This window comes from Crinia signifera, chromosome 2 (assembly GCF_055691185.1).
Source record: "Crinia signifera chromosome 2, ASM5569118v1, whole genome shotgun sequence".
Lineage (NCBI taxonomy): Eukaryota > Metazoa > Chordata > Amphibia > Anura > Myobatrachidae > Crinia > Crinia signifera.
Window position 1 is genome coordinate 216,905,573 of NC_139218.1, and position 19,710 is coordinate 216,925,282.

Genomic DNA, 19,710 nt, shown 5'->3' on the forward strand with positions numbered 1-19,710 from the left:
TCCCAGCACTGTAACACTGCCCCCTCTATACCCCCTCTATACCCAGCATTATACAACTGGTCACAATATACTTCCTCTATACCTAGCACTGTACCACTGCCACCTCTATACCTCCTCCATATACCCAGAACTGTACCACTGCCCCTCTCTACCCCCTAAATACCCAGTACTATACCACTGCTCCCTCTATACCCCCTACATATACCCAGCACTGTACCCATGCCCCTTCTATATCCCCTACATATACCCAGCACTGTAGCACTGCTCCCTATTTACCCCCTATATACCCAGCACTTTACCACTTACCCTGCTATACCCCCTATATACCCAGCACTATACCACTGCCCCCGCTATACCCCCTATATACCCAGCACTCTACCACTTACCCTGCTTGACCCCCTATATACCCAGCACTATACCACTGCCCCCAGTATACCCCATATATACTCAGCAGTGTACCACTGCCCCCTTCAAGTTACACCCCTGAACACCTAAATACCCAACACTATACCACTTTCCCTGCTATACCCCCTATATACCCAGCACTTTACCACTGCCCCCACTATACCCCATATATACTCAGCACTGTACCACTGCCAGCACTATACCATCTACATATACCCAGCACGGAACTACTGCCCTTCTATACTCAGCAGTGTACCACTGCCCCCACTATACCCCTTATATGCCCAACAATGTACCACTGCCCCCTCTATTCCCAACACTATACTACTGTCCCCTCTATACCCAGCATTATACCAGTATACCCCCTATAAATCCAGCAATGTTCCACTGCTCCCTCTATACCCCCTATATATACACCTAGCACTATACAACTGCCCCCTCTTTACCCTCTATCTACCCAGTACTGTACCAGTGACCCCTCTATACCCCCCCTATATACCCAGCACTGTACCGCTGCCACCTATATACCCAGCACTGTACCACTGCACCCTCTATACCCCCTATATACCCAGCACTGTACCACTGCACCCTCTGTAAAGCCAGCACTATACCATTGCTCACTTTATACTACCTGTATACCCAGCACTATACCACTGTTCCCACTATACCCCATATATACTGAGCACTGTACCACTGCCAGCTCTATACCCCTTACATATACCCAGCACGGAACTACTGCCCTTCTATACTCAGCAGTGTACCACTGCCCCCACTATACCCCTTATATACCCAACAATGTACCACTGCCCCCTCTATTCCCAGCATTATACCAGTATACCCCCTATAAATCCAGCAATGTTCCACTGCTTCCTCTATACCCCCTATATACCCAGCACTGTACCCTTGCCCCCTCTATACCCCTTATACTGTATATCGAGCACTGTACCACTGTCCCCCTATACCCCCTATATAACCAGCACTATTCCACTGCCTCTCTATACCCGTATATACCCAGGACTATACCACTGCCCCCTCTATACCTAGCACTATACCACTGACCCCTCTATACCTAGCACTATAAGACTGCCCCCTCTATACCTAGCACTATAAGACTGCCCCCTCTATACCTAGCACTATACCACTGCCCACTCTACACCTAGCACTATGCCACTGCACCCTCTACACCTAGCACTATACCACTGCCAGCTCTACACCTAGCACTATACCAATGCCCCCTTTATACCTAGCACTATACCACTACCCCCTCTACACCTAGCACTATACTACTGCCCACTATACACCTAGCACTATACTACTGCCCCCTCTACACCTAGCACTATACCACTGTCCCCTCTACACCTAGCACTATACCACTGCCCCCTCTACACCTAGCTCTATACCACTGTCCCCTCTACACCTAGCACTATACCACTGCCCACTCTACACCTAGCACTATACCACTGTCCCCTCTATACCTAGCACTATACCACTGCCTCTCTATACCTAGCACTATACCATTGCCCCCTCTATACCTAGCACTATAGCACTGCCCCCTCTACACCTAGCACTATACTACTGCCTCCCTATACATCGTATATACCTAGCACTATACTACTGCCCACTCTACACCTAGCACTATACCACTGCCCCCTCTACACCTAGCTCTATACCACTGTCCCCTCTACACCTAGCACTATACCACTGCCCCCTCTACACCTAACTCTATATCACTGTCCCCTCTACAACTAGCACTATACCACCGCCCACTCTACACCTAGCACTATACCACTGTCCCCTCTACACCTAGCACTATACCACTGCCCCCTCTACACCTAGCACTATACCACTGCCCCCTCTATACCTAGCACTATAGCACTGCCCCCTCTACACCTAGCACTATACTACTGCCTCCCTATACCCCATATATACCCAGCACTATACCACTGCCCCCTCTATACCTAGCACTATAACACTGACCCCTCCATACCTAGCACTATACCACTGTCCCCTCTACACCTAGCACTATACCACTGCCCACTCTACACCTAGCACTATACCACTGTCCCCTCTATACCTAGCACTATACCACTGCCTCTCTATACCTAGCACTATACCACTGCCCCCTCTATACCTAGCACTATACCTCTGCCCACTCTACACCTAGCACTATTCCACTGCCTCTCTATACCCCCTCTACACCTAGCACTATACCACTGCCCCCTCTATACCTAGCACTATACCACTGCCCCCTGTATACCTAGCACTATAAGACTGCCCCCTCTATACCTAGCATTATACCACGGCCCACTCTACACCTAGCCCTATGCCACTGCCCCCTCTACACCTAGCACTGTACCACTGCCAGCTCTACACCTAGCACTATACCACTACCCCCTCTATACCTAGCACTATACCACTTTCCCCTCTACACCTAGCACTATACCACTGCCCACTCTACACCTAGCACTATATCACTGCACCCTCAACACCTAGCACTATACCACTGTCCCCTCTACACCTAGCACTATACCACTGTTCCCTCTACACCTAACTCTATACCACTGTCCCCTCTACACCTAGCACTATACCACCTCCCACTCTACACCTAGCACTATACCACTGTCCCCTCTACACCTAGCACTATACCACTGCCCACTCTACACCTAGCACTATACCACTGCCCCCTCTACAGCTAGCACTATGCTCACGGCCCCCTCTATACCTAGCACTATACCACTGCCCACACTACACTTAGCACTCTACCACTGCCCTCTCTACACCTAGCACTATACCTCTGCCCACTCTACACCTAGCACTATTCCACTGCCTCTCTATACCCCCTCTACACCTAGCACTATACCACTGCCCCCTCTATACCTAGCACTATACCACTGCCCCCTGTATACCTAGCACTATAAGACTGCCCCCTCTATACCTAGCATTATACCACGGCCCACTCTACACCTAGCCCTATGCCACTGCCCCCTCTACACCTAGCACTGTACCACTGCCAGCTCTACACCTAGCACTATACCACTACCCCCTCTATACCTAGCACTATACCACTTTCCCCTCTACACCTAGCACTATACCACTGCCCACTCTACACCTAGCACTATATCACTGCACCCTCAACACCTAGCACTATACCACTGTCCCCTCTACACCTAGCACTATACCACTGTTCCCTCTACACCTAACTCTATACCACTGTCCCCTCTACACCTAGCACTATACCACCTCCCACTCTACACCTAGCACTATACCACTGTCCCCTCTACACCTAGCACTATACCACTGCCCACTCTACACCTAGCACTATACCACTGCCCCCTCTACAGCTAGCACTATGCTCACGGCCCCCTCTATACCTAGCACTATACCACTGCCCACACTACACTTAGCACTCTACCACTGCCCTCTCTACACCTAGCACTATACCACTGCCCCCTCTATACCTAGCACTATACCACTGCCCCCTCTACACCTAGCACTATAGCACTGCCCCCTCTACACCTAGCACTATACTACTGCCTCCCTATACCCCGTATATACCCAGCACTATACCACTGCCCCCTCTATGCCTAGCACTATACCACTGCCCCCTCCATACCTAGCACTATACCACTGCTCTATTTACACCTAGCACTATACCACTGCCCACTCTACACCTAGCACTATACCACTGCCCCCTCAACACCTAGCACTATACCACTGCCCACACTACACCAAGCACTATACCACTGCCCTCTATACACCTAGCACTATACCTCTGCCCACTCTACACCTAGCACTATTCCACTGCCTCTCTATACCCCGTATATACCCAGCACTATACCACTGCCCCCTCTATACCTAGCACTATACCACTGCCCCCTCTATACCTAGCACTATAAGACTGCCCCCTCTATACCTAGCACTATAAGACTGCCCCCTCTATACCTAGCACTATACCACTGCCCACTCTACACCTAGCACTATGCCACTGCACCCTCTACACCTAGCACTATACCAATGCCAGCTCTACACCTAGCACTATACCAATGCCCCCTCTATACCTAGCACTATACCACTACCCCCTCTACACCTAGCACTATACTACTGCCCACTATACACCTAGCACTATACTACTGCCCCCTCTACACCTAGCACTATACCACTGTCCCCTCTACACCTAGCACTATACCACTGCCCCCTCTACACCTAGCTCTATACCACTGTCCCCTCTACACCTAGCACTATACCACTGCCCACTCTACACCTAGCACTATACCACTGTCCCCTCTATACCTAGCACTATACCACTGCCTCTCTATACCTAGCAGTATACCACTGCCCCCTCTATACCTAGCACTATAGCACTGCCCCCTCTACACCTAGCACTATACTACTGCCTCCCTATACATCGTATATACCTAGCACTATACTACTGCCCACTCTACACCTAGCACTATACCACTGCCCCCTCTTCACCTAGCACTATACCACTGTCCCCTCTACACCTAGCACTATACCACTGCCCCCTCTACACCTAACTCTATATCACTGTCCCCTCTACACCTAGCACTATACCACCGCCCACTCTACACCTAGCACTATACCACTGTCCCCTCTACACCTAGCACTATACCACTGCCCCCTCTACACCTAGCACTATACCACTGCCCCCTCTATACCTAGCACTATAGCACTGCCCCCTCTACACCTAGCACTATACTACTGCCTCCCTATACCCCGTATATACCCAGCACTATACCACTGCCCCCTCTATACCTAGCACTATAACACTGACCCCTCCATACCTAGCACTATACCACTGTCCCCTCTACACCTAGCACTATACCACTGCCCACTCTACACCAAGCACTATACCACTGTCCCCTCTATACATAGCACTATACCACTGCCCCCTCTATACCTAGCACTATACCTCTGCCCACTCTACACCTAGCACTATTTCACTGCCTCTCTATACCCCCTCTACACCTAGCACTATGCCACTGCCCCCTCTACACCTAGCACTGTACCACTGCCAACTCTACACCTAGCACTATACCACTACCCCCTCTATACCTAGCACTATACCACTTTCCCCTCTACACCTAGCACTATACCACTGCCCACTCTACACCTAGCACTATATCACTGCACCCTCAACACCTAGCACTATACCACTGTCCCCTCTACATCTAGCACTATACCACTTCCCCCTCTACACCTAGTACTATACCACTGCCCACTCTACATCTAGCACTATACCACTGCCCCCTCTATACCTAGCACTATACCACTGCCTCTCTATACCTAGCACTATACCACTGCCCCCTATACACCTAGCACTATACCACTGCCCCCTCTACACCTAGCACTATACCACTGCACACTCTACACCTAGCACTATACCACTGCCCCCTCTACACCTAGCACTATACCACTGCCTCTCTATACCTAGCACTATACCACTGCCCCCTCTACACCTAGCACTATACCACTGCTCCATCTACACCTAGCACTATACCACTGCTCCCTCTACACCTAGCTCAATACCACTGCCCACTCTACACCTAGCAATACACCACTGCCCCCTCTATACCTAGAACTATACCACTGTCCCCTCTACACCTAGCACTATGCCACTGTCCCCTCTACACCTAGCACTATACCACTGCCCCCTCTACACCTAGCACTATACCACTGCCCCCTCTATACCCAGCAATACACCACTGCCCCCTCTATACCTAGAACTATACCACTGTCCCCTCTACACCTAGCACTATGCCACTGTCCCCTCTAAACCTAGCACTATACCACTGCCCCCTCTACACCTAGCACTATACCACTGCCCCCTCTATACCCAGCACTATACCACTGCCCCCTCTACACCCAGCACTATACCACTTCCCCCTCTACACCCAGCACTATACCACTATCTCCTCTACACCTAGCACTATACCACTGCACTGTCCCCTCTATACCTAGCACTATACCACTGCCCCCTCTACACCTAGCACTATACCACTGTCTCCTCTACACCTAGCATAATACCACTGTCCCCTCTATACCTAGCACTATACCACTGCCCACTCTATACCTAGCACTATACCACTGCCTCTCTATACCTAGCACTATACCACTGCCCCCTCTACACCTAGCACTATACCACTGACCCCTCTACACCTAGCACTATACCACTGCCCACTCTACACTTAGCACTATACCACTGCCCCCTCTATACCTAGCACTATACCACTGCCTCTCTATACCTAGCACTATACCACTGCCCCCTCTACACCCAGCACTATTCCACTGCACCCTCTACACCCAGCACTATACCACTATCTCCTCTACACCTAGCACTATACCACTGCACTGTCCCCTCTATACCTAGCACTATACCACTGCCCCCTCTACACCTAGCACTATACCACTGTCTCCTCTACACCTAGCATTATACCACTGCCCCCTCTACACCTAGCACTATACCACTGTCTCCTCTACACCTAGCACTATACCACTGCCCCTCTATACCTAGCACTATACCACTGCTCCCTCTATACCTACTGTAGCTCTATACCACTGCCCACTCTACACCTAGCACTATACCACTGCCTCTCTATACCACGTATATATACCCAGCATTATACCACTGCCCCTCTATACCTAGCACTATACCACTGCCCCCTCTACACCTAGTACTATACCACTGCCCACTCTACACCTAGCACTATACCACTGCCCCCTCTATACCTAGCACTATACCACTGCCTCTCTATACCTAGCACTATACCACTGCCCCCTCTACACCTAGCACTATACCACTGCCCCCTCTACACCTAGCACTATACCACTGCCCACTCTACACCTAGCACTATACCACTGCCCCCTCTATACCTAGCACTATAACACTGCCTCTCTATACCTAGCACTATACCACTGCCCCCTCTACACCTAGCACTATACCACTGCTCCATCTACACCTAGCACTATACCACTGCTCCCTCTACACCTAGCTCAATACCACTGCCCACTCTACACCTAGCAATACACCACTGCCCCCTCTATACCTAGAACTATACCACTGTCCCCTCTACACCTAGCACTATGCCACTGTCCCCTCTAAACCTAGCACTATACCACTGCCCCCTCTACACCTAGCACTATACCACTTCCCCCTCTATACCCAGCACTATACCACTGCCCCCTCTACACCTAGCACTATACCACTGCCCCCTCTACACCCAGCACTATACCACTTTCTCCTCTACACCTAGCACTATACCACTGCACTGTCCCCTCTATACCTAGCACTATACCACTGCCCCCTCTACACCTAGCACTATACCACTGTCTCCTCTACACCTAGCATTATACCACTGTCCCCTCTATACCTAGCACTATACCACTGCCCACTCTACACCTAGCACTATACCACTGCCTCTCTATACCACGTATATACCCAGCACTATACCACTGCCCCTCTATACCTAGCACTATACCACTGCTCCCTCTATACCTACTGTAGCTCTATACCACTGCCCACTCTACACCTAGCACTATACTACTGCCTCTCTATACCACGTACATATACCCAGCATTATACCACTGCCCCTCTATACCTAGCACTATACCACTGCTCCCTCTATACCTACTGTAGCTCTATACCACTGCCCACTCTACACTTAGCACTATACCACTGCCTCTCTATACCCCGTATATAGCCAGCACTATACCACTGCCCCCTCTATACCTAGCACTATACCACTGCCCCTCTATGCCTAGCACTATACCACTGCTCCATCCATACCTAGCACTATACCACTACCCACACTACACCTAGCACTATACCACTGCCCACTCTACACCTAGCATTATACCACTGCCCCCTCTATACCTAGCACTATATCACTGCCCCCTCTACACCTAGCACTATACCACTGCCTCTCTATACCTAGTATATACCCAGAACTATACCACTGCCCCCTCTATACCGAGCACTATACCACTGCCCCCTCTATACCTAGCACTATACCATGGACCCCTTTACACCTAGCACTATACCACTGCCCACTCGACACCTAGCATTATACCACTGCCCACTCTACACCTAGCATTATACCACTGTCCCCTCTACTCCTAGCACTATACCACTGACCCCTCTACACCTAGCAATATACCACTGCCCCCTCTACACCTAGCACTATACCACTGCCTCTCTATATCCCGTATTTACCCAGCACTATTCCACTGCCCCCCTCTATACCTTGCACTATACCACAGCTTCCTCTATACCTAGCACTATACCACTGCCCACTCTACACCTAGCACTATTCCACTGCTCCATCTACACCTAGCACTATACCACTGCCTCTCTATTCCCCAAATATACCCAGCATTATACCACTGCCCATTCTATACCTAGCACTATACCACTGTCTATCTATACCCCCATATAACTAGCACAATACCACTGCCCCACTATACTCTGTATATACCCAGCACAATAGCACTGCCCCTACTATACCCTCTATAAACCCAGAGCTATACCACTGCCCCTTTATAACCCCTATATACCCAGGACTGTACCACTGCCCCCTCTATTCCTGGCACTATACCATTGCCCCCTTTATACCCATCTGGCGGATGGGCTATACATACTAAAATGAGAAGCCGCAGAAATCTTCTTGGTGACTTCTGAACTGGCTCAAGGCTGATGCTGCAGGTGGCAATAGATGTTCCAACATCAGGTTCGGCAATGACTCCTCAGATGGCTGGAGGGAGAAAACATATAATATGTATTCATTTAAAATAATACCAATTTTTGCATTCAAGCAGGAGTACAATTATTGAAAAACTATTTGAGACAGTATTTATTAATAAATAAAAACAATGCTGGTAATCTCATTACTTTGTATTCAGCTGTCACTCCTGGCCATTGCCTCCCAGATACCAAATCTCTCTTTTACCTCATGGGCTTCCCAGGGGGTTTCATCACTCACAGAGGCTACATCATCGGGAATTTTATTAACTTACGCACAACTACAAACCAAATTCTCCCTCTCCCATAAGGACTTTTTTAAGTTCCTTTAACTTAGGCATTGGCTATTTGATAAAACCCCAACTCCTCATATTGTCTCCACACTCCCTCTGTACATTCAGAATAAATTGACATGTGTGAATAGTAGAGGGGGTATCACCTGGTGGTACAATCTACTGTAGGAACTGACGGGATTTATAAAATGTCCTTCTTTATTGAAATGGGAACAGGATTTGGCCGAATCTATTAGTGAAGAAGAGTGGCACCAAATATTTCAAGTTTGTTTCAGAAGGTCTAAATGTATCTCTCATAACGAACAATATTATAAATTACTCCACCGTCTATATATGACTCCAGAATTGCTGCATAAATTCAGCCCATCTAACTCCAATCTTTGCTGGCGAGGATGTGGACATGTGGGCTCCCTATTCCACATATTCTGGGAATGCCCTTATATCTCCAATTTCTGGACTGCGGTGTTTGTGATAATTTCAAAAGTTTTAAAAAACCCTATTTCCCCAACCCCAAAATTGGCAATTTTTCACCTGTCTAACAGTCTGTCTAGTAATGAAAGATATGTTATGGGCCATATTTTGATTACATCTAAAACCTTGAATGCACAGTATTAGCGATCCACCCGAATCCCCACTATCCCTCAAATTGAAGAAGCTGTTCAATACCACTGTGAATATGAAACCGCTGGAGTGCACTACTCTTCCTCGACCTCCAACCCACTAATCAAATGGCTTGGCTGGACAGAGCACTGGACCACTAGAACGTAGCTCATACTTAAATACTACGGAAATGGCTTCTGATCTCACTCCATAGTCTAGCCTCTCTGCTCCACTTATTGCTTTTTGAGTATCTTCTGATTGACCTCTATAATTATTTTGGTCTATATATGTATGCATGTATAAATATGACTGTATCAATGTGTGTTCTTCTTTTTTTCTTCTTTTGTTCTTCCCTCTCCCCTAATTTATTTTCTTTTTCCTTCTGTACCCTATTATTTGTTCATCATCGTAAAACACCAATAAAAACGAATGTTTAAAACAAAAACAATGCTGGTGAATTGCATTTGGACACATCAAACCCTGTATATAACATATCCAGCACATTAGAGGGTAATCCTGACAGCAAGGTAGGTCATCCTGCAGCAGTACAAAGCCTGCACCGTAACACATATTCCCATGTATGAAGCTCCCAGTATATGTGCACTTACTTTCTCAGGAATGAATGGAGGTTCGAGCTGGAGGGATTCCAGTTTCATCCAATCAATTCTCCGGAAGAAAGGGTGGAACCGAACATTGCCATTCGCGCCCAGACGTCTTTTAGGTTTTCTGATCAGGAGCTGAAAAGAGCAAAAAAGACCAGAACTATGTAACAATTCAGCTGCATATGAGACTGTATCCCATATATAACACACTGTACAGTGATATACAGTGATGTGCTACACAACATACATAAATACATGGGGGGGTCTATACAAAGGGCTTGTGTTGGGGATGTAGTGTATTATGTGTCCTCATCTGTGAATGTACACAATTCTGGGGCTGGGATACATGCGTATATTGCTGTGTCTGTATCTCAATGCTAATGCTGCTGCTGAGACTCCCACTTGCAGCGTCTTGTGGTGCATTCTTAGTATGGCCTTCTACAGTATATGAGGGTTTCAGTGATACAACCACATCTGTTATCTCCCAAGGAGCATCCACGTACTACAGGACGCATGCACTGGGATGCATGTGCAGAATGAATACATCAGCCAACTGCATGCGGCACAGGCACTGCGCCCCGATCAGAATCAGGTCCTGTATGTGATGCAGGGACATATATGTGCATCACTTGCACCGGCTGTGGGCTGGCATAGATGCCCACTGATGATGGTGATATGTTCCCACTGTAAGATGCTGGGTGCAAATAAACACAAATCTCCTAGTAGTGTATATGTCCTGCTATTATACTGCAGTGGGCTCTATACATGTTCTAACATGTCATTGCACTCCTGTGCTATAACCTAGGGGCACTCTGTGTACAGATTATACACAACTGAGTAGCTATAAATATATCACTTATATTCCATATGTTTCCCATAGTAAATGTGAGATCTGGCACCCACAGCTGTATAACCAGTACGTACACACACTCACCTTCTCAATGATGTTCTTTGACCTACGGTCTAATGAGAAGTCCCTCTCTTTCAGCAGCTGAACTTGCTCAGGCTCTTCTCCAGTTAGTAGCTGAAAGAGCACGACCCCAAACGAAAACCAGTCCGCGGCAAAGTTGTATCTGTGGCCATGGCGTATCTGCCAAAAGAAGGACACAATTTACTACATGATACAGGTTAATTCTCTTACAATTCTCTTTCATACAGTTACCTTGATGTAATAAGAGCAATGTTTTCATGGGGGAATACGGAACTATTAAATCAAATTATACATACAAGTAAAGTGACCCATGAATGCTCATAAAAATGATATTGGTTAATGATTAAATGATATAAAGTGTATAAAACACTGCCGGCACTGCAGCAGGGCCAACAGAAGACATCTCGAGTGAGGCCATGCTACAAAAGGCAAATATGTACAGGATGTAGGCAGGTCCGACTCTACCATTAGGCAGCTGCCTAGGCACCGGGCTCTAGGGGGAAGGGGGTGAGACCAAGTCTGCCTTTCTAAAAATCAAGGATGTCTATGAGGATCCTTGTAAATAATGCAGGTGGCGGCTGTGGAACTTCTAAGACTTCACCTCCATACTTTACCTTGAGGCATACTTCCCTACTTTGCTGCCCCCTCCTCCTTGTACTTTGTTGTGGGTGGCAAAGGGAGGCCTCCAATGAAAGCAGGAGACTTGCCCATCTTCCCGGGGTGGGGCTGGGAGGACCAGACGATTTCAAGTCAAGTGTATGCTTTCCTCCTGTTACTTTGTAGGGGCACAGCAGGTCTAGCACCTTATGCTTAATTGCATTTGCTTGTGGTAACCATTGTTAAATCAATGTGCTTAGCGCATCTAGGCCCTAATTCAGGTTGGCTCGGTAAGCTGTGAACATTGCAGCTTACTGAGCACCTGAGGCGGCACCCTGCCAAATACCCCCCTCCTGCCACCAAATACCCTCGGTACCATGCTGTGTTTTCCAGCTTGTGCCATAATCACTCTCTGATTATGATGCGGTAATTATCATTAGATGTGTCATACTTGTATTTATAATAAACCTTATCTAATGAGAGAGAACTAGTGGATCCTCTGTTCCTCACCTCTGGTGCAATATACCCAGGTGTTCCTGCTCCACTCTGGTCCGTCTTAGCTCCATTCATGCAGCAAACTGCTAAGCCAAAATCTGCTACCTTTATGTGACCTGCTCCATCAATTAGAATGTTCTCTGGCTTAATGTCACTGTGAAAAGAGAGACTTGGTCAGTGGTATAAATCGAATCATGATACATATCTATATCTATCTATCTATCTTTCTATCTATCTCTCTATCTATCTATCTATCTAGATAGATAGAGAGATAGATAGATAGATAGATAGGAATAAGGAAACACAGAAAGGGCGCACCAAATGAGTTAAAAAGTGACATTATATGAACAACGAGAACATATGCTCACATACAGTACATAGAAATAAGGAACAATCAGCTTAGTAGCTTCTTATCACCATCACTGCCTCAATGGCCAACGTCCGCACCGGTCCTTAGCTTGACCTCAAGAGGTAAAAGCATGCACAGTCTCCTGATATAGGGTGATGGCAACCAGGCCTACGGCAGTGATCTTCCACGGGATCACCTGATGCAAACACCGGATGTCGGTGTGCAGGGTAAGTGGCAAGGAGGAGGGTGACGGGCACATGAACTGCTCCGATCAGCGTCTAGGAGTAGAAGCGGTACTTGTTTCCTAGCACGGCCACACCAATCTCCATCGGGGTGGTCGTGTCGGAAAAATCGCGTTGGTCGCATCGCATGCGATTTGGTTGCATGCGATGCGACCGACGCGACCGACCCGGTTTTTTAATTGAATCAAATGTGAATAGGGTCCCTGGTCAATGTAAAATATTCCCTATTCCCAATTTTCGACCGTACACCCCACCCCACGATTGACGTGAACCCGAAGCGTGGCGAGCGCAGCGAGTCCACGAGGGGCGGCGGTGCGCGTCCTCCAACCTTTTCATACCCCTACTATCCACGTCGGCGTGGAGTTGAGAATATAAAGTGCCCGAAGCGTGGCGAGCGGACGCGTATAACTTCACAGGTATACGCGTCCCCTCGCGGGGCTCGCTGCGCTCGCCACGCTTCGGGCTCGGTGGCTCGCTGCGCTCACCACACTTTATATTCTCAACTCCACGCCGACGTGGATAGTAGGGGAATGAAAAGGTCGGAGGACGCGCACCGCCGCCCCTCGCGGGCTCGCTGCGCTCGCCACGCTTTGGGTTCACGTCAATTGTGGGGTGACGACGGGGACATATAGAATGTGAAATGGGTCATATTGGCCCATTTCACATTTTTTACTATGTGAGATGGACTTAATCAAGTCCATCTCACCTTGTGCCATTATAATGGCACAAGACCGACGCGATGCTCCTGATTTCAATGTTAAAAAAATATTTTAACATTGAAGCCTATGGCAAAATCGCGGGCATCGCGTCGGGGCCAATGTTAATGGTCGCGACCGACGCGATACCCGCGATTTTCCCTTTGCCCGCAAAATGGACCTGATTTCAAAGGAAATCGGGTCCATCGCGGGCATCGTGTACCTTAACTTAAAGGTACACGATGCCAAAGATTCTGGCCGTGCTAGGAAACAAGTACAGTAGAAGCCACTTCCAACGCGTTTCATCCGACATGGGACTTCACCCCTTTATGAAGTCCTGTGACAAATGAAATGCGTTGGGCGTGGCTTCTACTCCTAGATGCTGAGCGGAGTTCGTTTCAGCAACATAAGCTACATCTGTTATTCCATTATTCACTGTAGAGTCTATAGTATAGATTATATAGGGGATAATGTTTATATTAATAAGCAATTGTCACAGCTGAACCATAAAACCAATAGGCAGCAGGATGACATATCATAGGAATAAAAGGGACATATCATAGGAATAAAAGGGAATATTATATCATTCATTGTATGTATAATATAAGCATTGTTTTTTGTATGGTAAAAGCTTACAAAGAAGTATAATAACTACAGTTTTGGAAGATCTGAGACAGGACACAATATCTACTAAATTGAGAAAAGAACTTACCGATGGATAAAGCCTTTCTGATGCAGGTACTGCAGGCCAGACGTCATCTCCGCTGCATAGAAACTGACAAAGGAAACTCCTGTAAGAATGTGTCAGGGCCTCCGACTGTGGTCACATGAGAATGGCATAAACAACACACCAGGGGTGATGCTGATAACTCTGTCTCCTAGGGCATAGACTCAGCTCTGCGCCCACTAATTACCTTTCACTACCTCATACCTCCTAAAGGTCCCCATCTTCACAGGACAATGCCATTTGCTTGGGACTATCCCGCGGCCGGCAGTGTTCTGCGGTGTGTATGTGTGTGTGTGTGTGGTGGTGGGGGGGCAGTTGGGAGTCCACCCTGTCAGGGCAGCAGGGAATAAATGCTGTTCACATGTGCACAGTGTCTATGCACAGAGGTAGAACAGGGAACAGGGTGTGTGGCCAGCAGCTCACAGCGCTAGTCATACCACCAATAGTGAAGAAAAAGGGGTCATGCGCAGGCGAACGTGAAGCCATGACGCCTATCTGGAAGACCACACCCTCTTTCTGGGAGTGTGCATTGGGGCCATGCGCGATGGTTCTGCTGTGCGATTTTTAAATGTTGAAAGGTATGGCTTTCTTCCTTAAAATACAACAATGTTGGAAAGATTGAAATGTGTGCAGGGTGAAGGGCTAAATCCAGGTTGTGCTATAGCCTGCTGCATTGACTCTGTGTTTCTGGAGTAGCTTCACCCTTTTTTCTCCCCAAAGTATCTTTATTGAACTGCACTGCAACATCACATGAAACTACACAAAGTTACAGTATTGGTATAATAAGTAAAACACAGAACAGTCTAGAAAACGACAAGTAAATAACATTGTCCGTCATGCTGCTGATGGAGACCCGCACACTGTGTAGTACATAAACCATCAGGCATTAAATCAGGCTCATAGCCTCCCTCATCTACCCTGTACTCTGTATGTATGCTGTATACACTGTATGTATGCTGTATGTATGCTGTATGCACTGTATGAATGCTGTATACACCGCATGCAGCATTACTCTCAGCCTCCTGACATCACTTTTTCAGCTCTTACGTTGCCGCCTCAATGTCCAGGTGGCCTACTCTACACAGCAGCTGGTGCAGGTCTCCTCCAGGGGCGAACTCCATTCCTAGAAACAGCAGCTCCTGTAACAGGACAGATAAATGTCCAAATTTATATGCCATATATATCTTAGCACATAACTCACTACCTTTCAAACAATAACAATTACATGATTAGTTACAAAGTTATCTGTGAGTCATGTCTATGGGAAAACGGAAGTCTGTTTCTCATGGAACTCTGGTATCTAGCATGGGGCCACTGCAAGTGCTAGTACTAATGATGGCTGTTGTGGTAGTTGTTGATAAAATCAGTGGGCGGCCACTCGCAGATGCAGGGACACTCTAACATTACCTGATTAAAGTCGCACATTAATATTAATTCTTAAATCAGGCTTCTGCACATGCCTGCAGCCACAGCCAGTGTGTGCGTAACTCCTTAACGAGTAAATCACTTGGTAGAATGACATAGTGCCACTTATTGGCTTGATGAAACCACCCTGCTCTGCTGGAGTTCTCAGTGGGGAGATACAGGTGGCCACATCTGGACACAAATCACATTTTCAAAAGTACCTTGGTCTGGAAGGCACACATCCCACGAATCAGGAAGTGGTTTCCGGTGGCCTCACAAAGGATTCTTCTTTCTATGTTGATGGTCTTCCTCACGTCCTCGTCATGCAGTTCCCGCTTCCTGATGACCTTCATTGCCAGATGGATTTTGGCTACGGAATCATGTGCCAATAGTACCTGTACAGAACAGAGACATTACCGAGTCAGGAGAGAAGACAAATGTATATGACATATATGACAGAAAATCATTAATGAGGTACGGGTTATACATAAAGTTATGATAACATACTGTACAGAGATTTTTATAATCTCTTCACATTAAATATGTACGTTTACCACAGTAAGAAGAATTTCCACATAAATGTAAAAAACTTGACCGTAATCATTTATGCAGCCTAAACTGTATATGATAAATATATTAATAGAAAACACTGACTGCAGCTTCTATGTGGAAGGGAAGCGCTGGAACCCCAAATAAATCAGGAGAGAGAATCTAGAAATGGAATCTCTTCAGGTATTGAACAGAAGGTTGAAGACATTTGATGCTGATTCAAGACAGAAATTAGTTGAAATATCTCTATAATCCAATTATTTATTACAGAAAAACAAATCTGCCCAGATCAAGTTAGAAAAGCTATCGCCGCCTCGCCGAAGGCATTCGCATTGGGGGTCTACACATGTACATGCGCAGACCCCACCATCAAAAATGGGGCTGTATTCAGACCCATACGAACGAGTCTGAATCAGCCCCATAGTTTCTGTGGTTTATTATATGACACAGCATAGGCATGCAGCATGAGTACGTAGCTTTTCATGACATCACTAGGCAGGAGGAATGAAGTGTTGTTTCTAACATGCTGTGAACCAGGGTATAAACTCATTTGTCCTCGTCTGCATATAACAAAGTTCAAGTTAGTTGGCTGGCTATCAGTGGCGGATTTTACCTACAGTATAGGCTGCAGGACTGCAGCCCCACCAGGTAAAATCCGCCACTGTTCCCTGCCTAAGTGAAGCCAGATGCAGTCTGTGAGACTGCTCTGGTATCATTGTGACTGGCAGTGACTTCATATTGGAAGTCCGACCTGACAGTCACCCAAGGCATTCCCATTGGTAGGTGCTCCCTCCAGGATGCCTCTACATGGGCTGCTGATCGGCATATGCCTCTGGGGGCTGCTGCAAAAGCAGCCCATAGAGACTGGGGGCCAATGCATGTGCAGTTCCAAAGAAGCTACTGCGCATGCGCACAGCGGGGTCCGGGACCGACGGCTGGGACAGGGACCCTGAGAGGCAGCAGTGGTGGGGAAGAGCATGTGGCAGCGGAGGGAGCAGCCTCCCTTCTCCGGCAAAAGGTAAGAGCCACCGCTGCTTGCTATACTTATAATATGCCAGGTAAATATACACTCAGACATAAGGCTAAGGGGCCTATTCATCATTACTAATAGGCCCATTATACATGCAGAAATGCTGGTTTCCCTGTGTTTGATATAATGAGCCCAATTCTTATTAAGGGCACCATGGGGCCACCAAGTATTCAGCAAACTCCAAAAACACAATGCTTTCAGAGTTTGCCAGTGGGAACCAATACCCTCTTGAGATGGTGTCCATTCCCAGAGCCCTGCATGACTCTATGGGAATGAGGTCCCCTGCCTCTGTACTGAGGGGTAGATGTATGAAGTAGTGATAAGAGAGGAGAAGTGATACAATGTCTTGTACTTTATAACCAGCCAATCAGAGCATCTGTTCCTTTTTAAACCCAGCCTGTAACAGTCAGGAGCTGATTGGCCAGTGATAAGGTACCAGGCACTTTATCACTTCTCCTCCCTTATTATTAGTTCGTACATCTACCCCTGAGTGCCTGGTGGGCCATGTGCATGCTTCACCTCAGATCAGTAAGTAGTACTCCTAGTTTTTAGAAGAATCTTTCCCTGCCACATAGTAATATTGAAATGCTCGACAATTAAACGGCCACTGCCATTATCAGGGGCCACCTGGTCCGCAATGATGAATAGGCCCCTACATTATGACAAACCAGGAAAACAACACTTACTTTTCCAAAGCTGCCTTCGCCAAGCATCTTCTGGAAAGTGAACCTCTCAATGGACACAGAGGTTCGGCCCGATGGGGTGCTGCTTCCTCCTAATGGGGTAACAAAAAGATGATGATGTAGCAAAGATTACACAGAGCAGCATTCAGCTGTAGCATTGGGGTATTATGGGATTTTATATATTGGGGCCCATTGCTAAGAATCATAAATAAGTAAAATTCCCAAATATACCTTTGCTAAACGTACAGTATATATATATATATATATATATATATATATATATATATATATATATATATATATATATATATATATATATATATATATATATAAACAAGTTTGGAGCAGTCATTAATTATAGGTATTTAGACCTGATAATTACTAATTATTTCAGCTATTTACAGCAGTCACTAATTCTATACCACAGGGATCACATCCAGGGGTAGGGTCTCTTAAAGGGTCCTCTCTCCGTGATGGCTAAAGTATGGTGATCAATAAGTCATCCATTGTACATTGATCTGTGGGATTCCCAACTGTCTACTACACATGTATGGTCAGTAGACCACACATGTGGGAGTGGCCATTACCAGGGAGGGAGGGATCCTACAGTGAGTCTATGTTGCCTACTAAATTCTGCAATCCTTAGCCTATAGGAAATTCCATCTAAAGATGCTGTTATGTTAACAATGTCCCGTGTTGTGCCAACCTAGCTGCCCATCCCACATGAGGCAGCCATCAAATTGGTAAGTATGCAATAATTTGGTAATAAAAAAAGACTTCACACAACTTGTCTGCAAACAATAGGTAATATCTAGAGGGGGCTTTGGTGCCCTCTCTCATCCAGGCAGCTAATATGTATAGTTACAGCACTGGTGGTGTCTATATAATGAGGAAAATAGAGGCAGCTACAGTATATAATGATGGTAGATGTATATAAACAGGGAAACAGATGCGCTATATCTGGTTGGTGTATATAATGAGGGAAACAGAGGCAGCTATATCAGGTAGATGCATATAATGATGGTAACAGAGGCAGCTACAGTATATCAGGTAGATGCATATAATGAGGGTAACAGAGGCAGCTACAGTATATCAGGTAGATGCATATGATGAGGGTAACAGAGGCAGCTACAGTATATCAGGTAGATGCATATAATGAGGGTAACAGAGGCAGCTACAGTATATCAGGTAGATGCATATGATGAGGGTAACAGAGGCAGCTACAGTATATCAGGTAGATGCATATAATGAGGGTAACAGAGGCAGCTACAGTATATCAGGTAGATACATATGATGAGGGTAACAGAGGCAGCTACAGTATATCAGGTAGATGCATATGATGAGGGTAACAGA

At 46.8% G+C, this 19,710-nt stretch overlaps 1 protein-coding gene across 1 annotated transcript in view; it reads right to left on the minus strand.

The window, feature by feature from the left end:
* Positions 1 to 1,469: 1,469 nt before the first annotated feature.
* Positions 1,470 to 19,710, minus strand: part of LOC146058488 (protein kinase C delta type-like) — a 37,339-nt gene continuing 19,098 nt past the window's right edge. The window contains exons 2-9 of the mRNA XM_083170777.1: positions 18,361 to 18,449; positions 16,317 to 16,490; positions 15,739 to 15,830; positions 14,677 to 14,739; positions 12,694 to 12,832; positions 11,590 to 11,745; positions 10,662 to 10,790; positions 1,470 to 9,173 (exon numbers count right to left, since the gene is read on the minus strand). Of these exons, the coding sequence (XP_083026903.1) occupies positions 9,060 to 9,173; positions 10,662 to 10,790; positions 11,590 to 11,745; positions 12,694 to 12,832; positions 14,677 to 14,739; positions 15,739 to 15,830; positions 16,317 to 16,490; positions 18,361 to 18,449 (956 nt within the window). The 3' untranslated portion in view covers positions 1,470 to 9,059. The remainder of the gene's footprint in view (positions 9,174 to 10,661; positions 10,791 to 11,589; positions 11,746 to 12,693; positions 12,833 to 14,676; positions 14,740 to 15,738; positions 15,831 to 16,316; positions 16,491 to 18,360; positions 18,450 to 19,710) is intronic.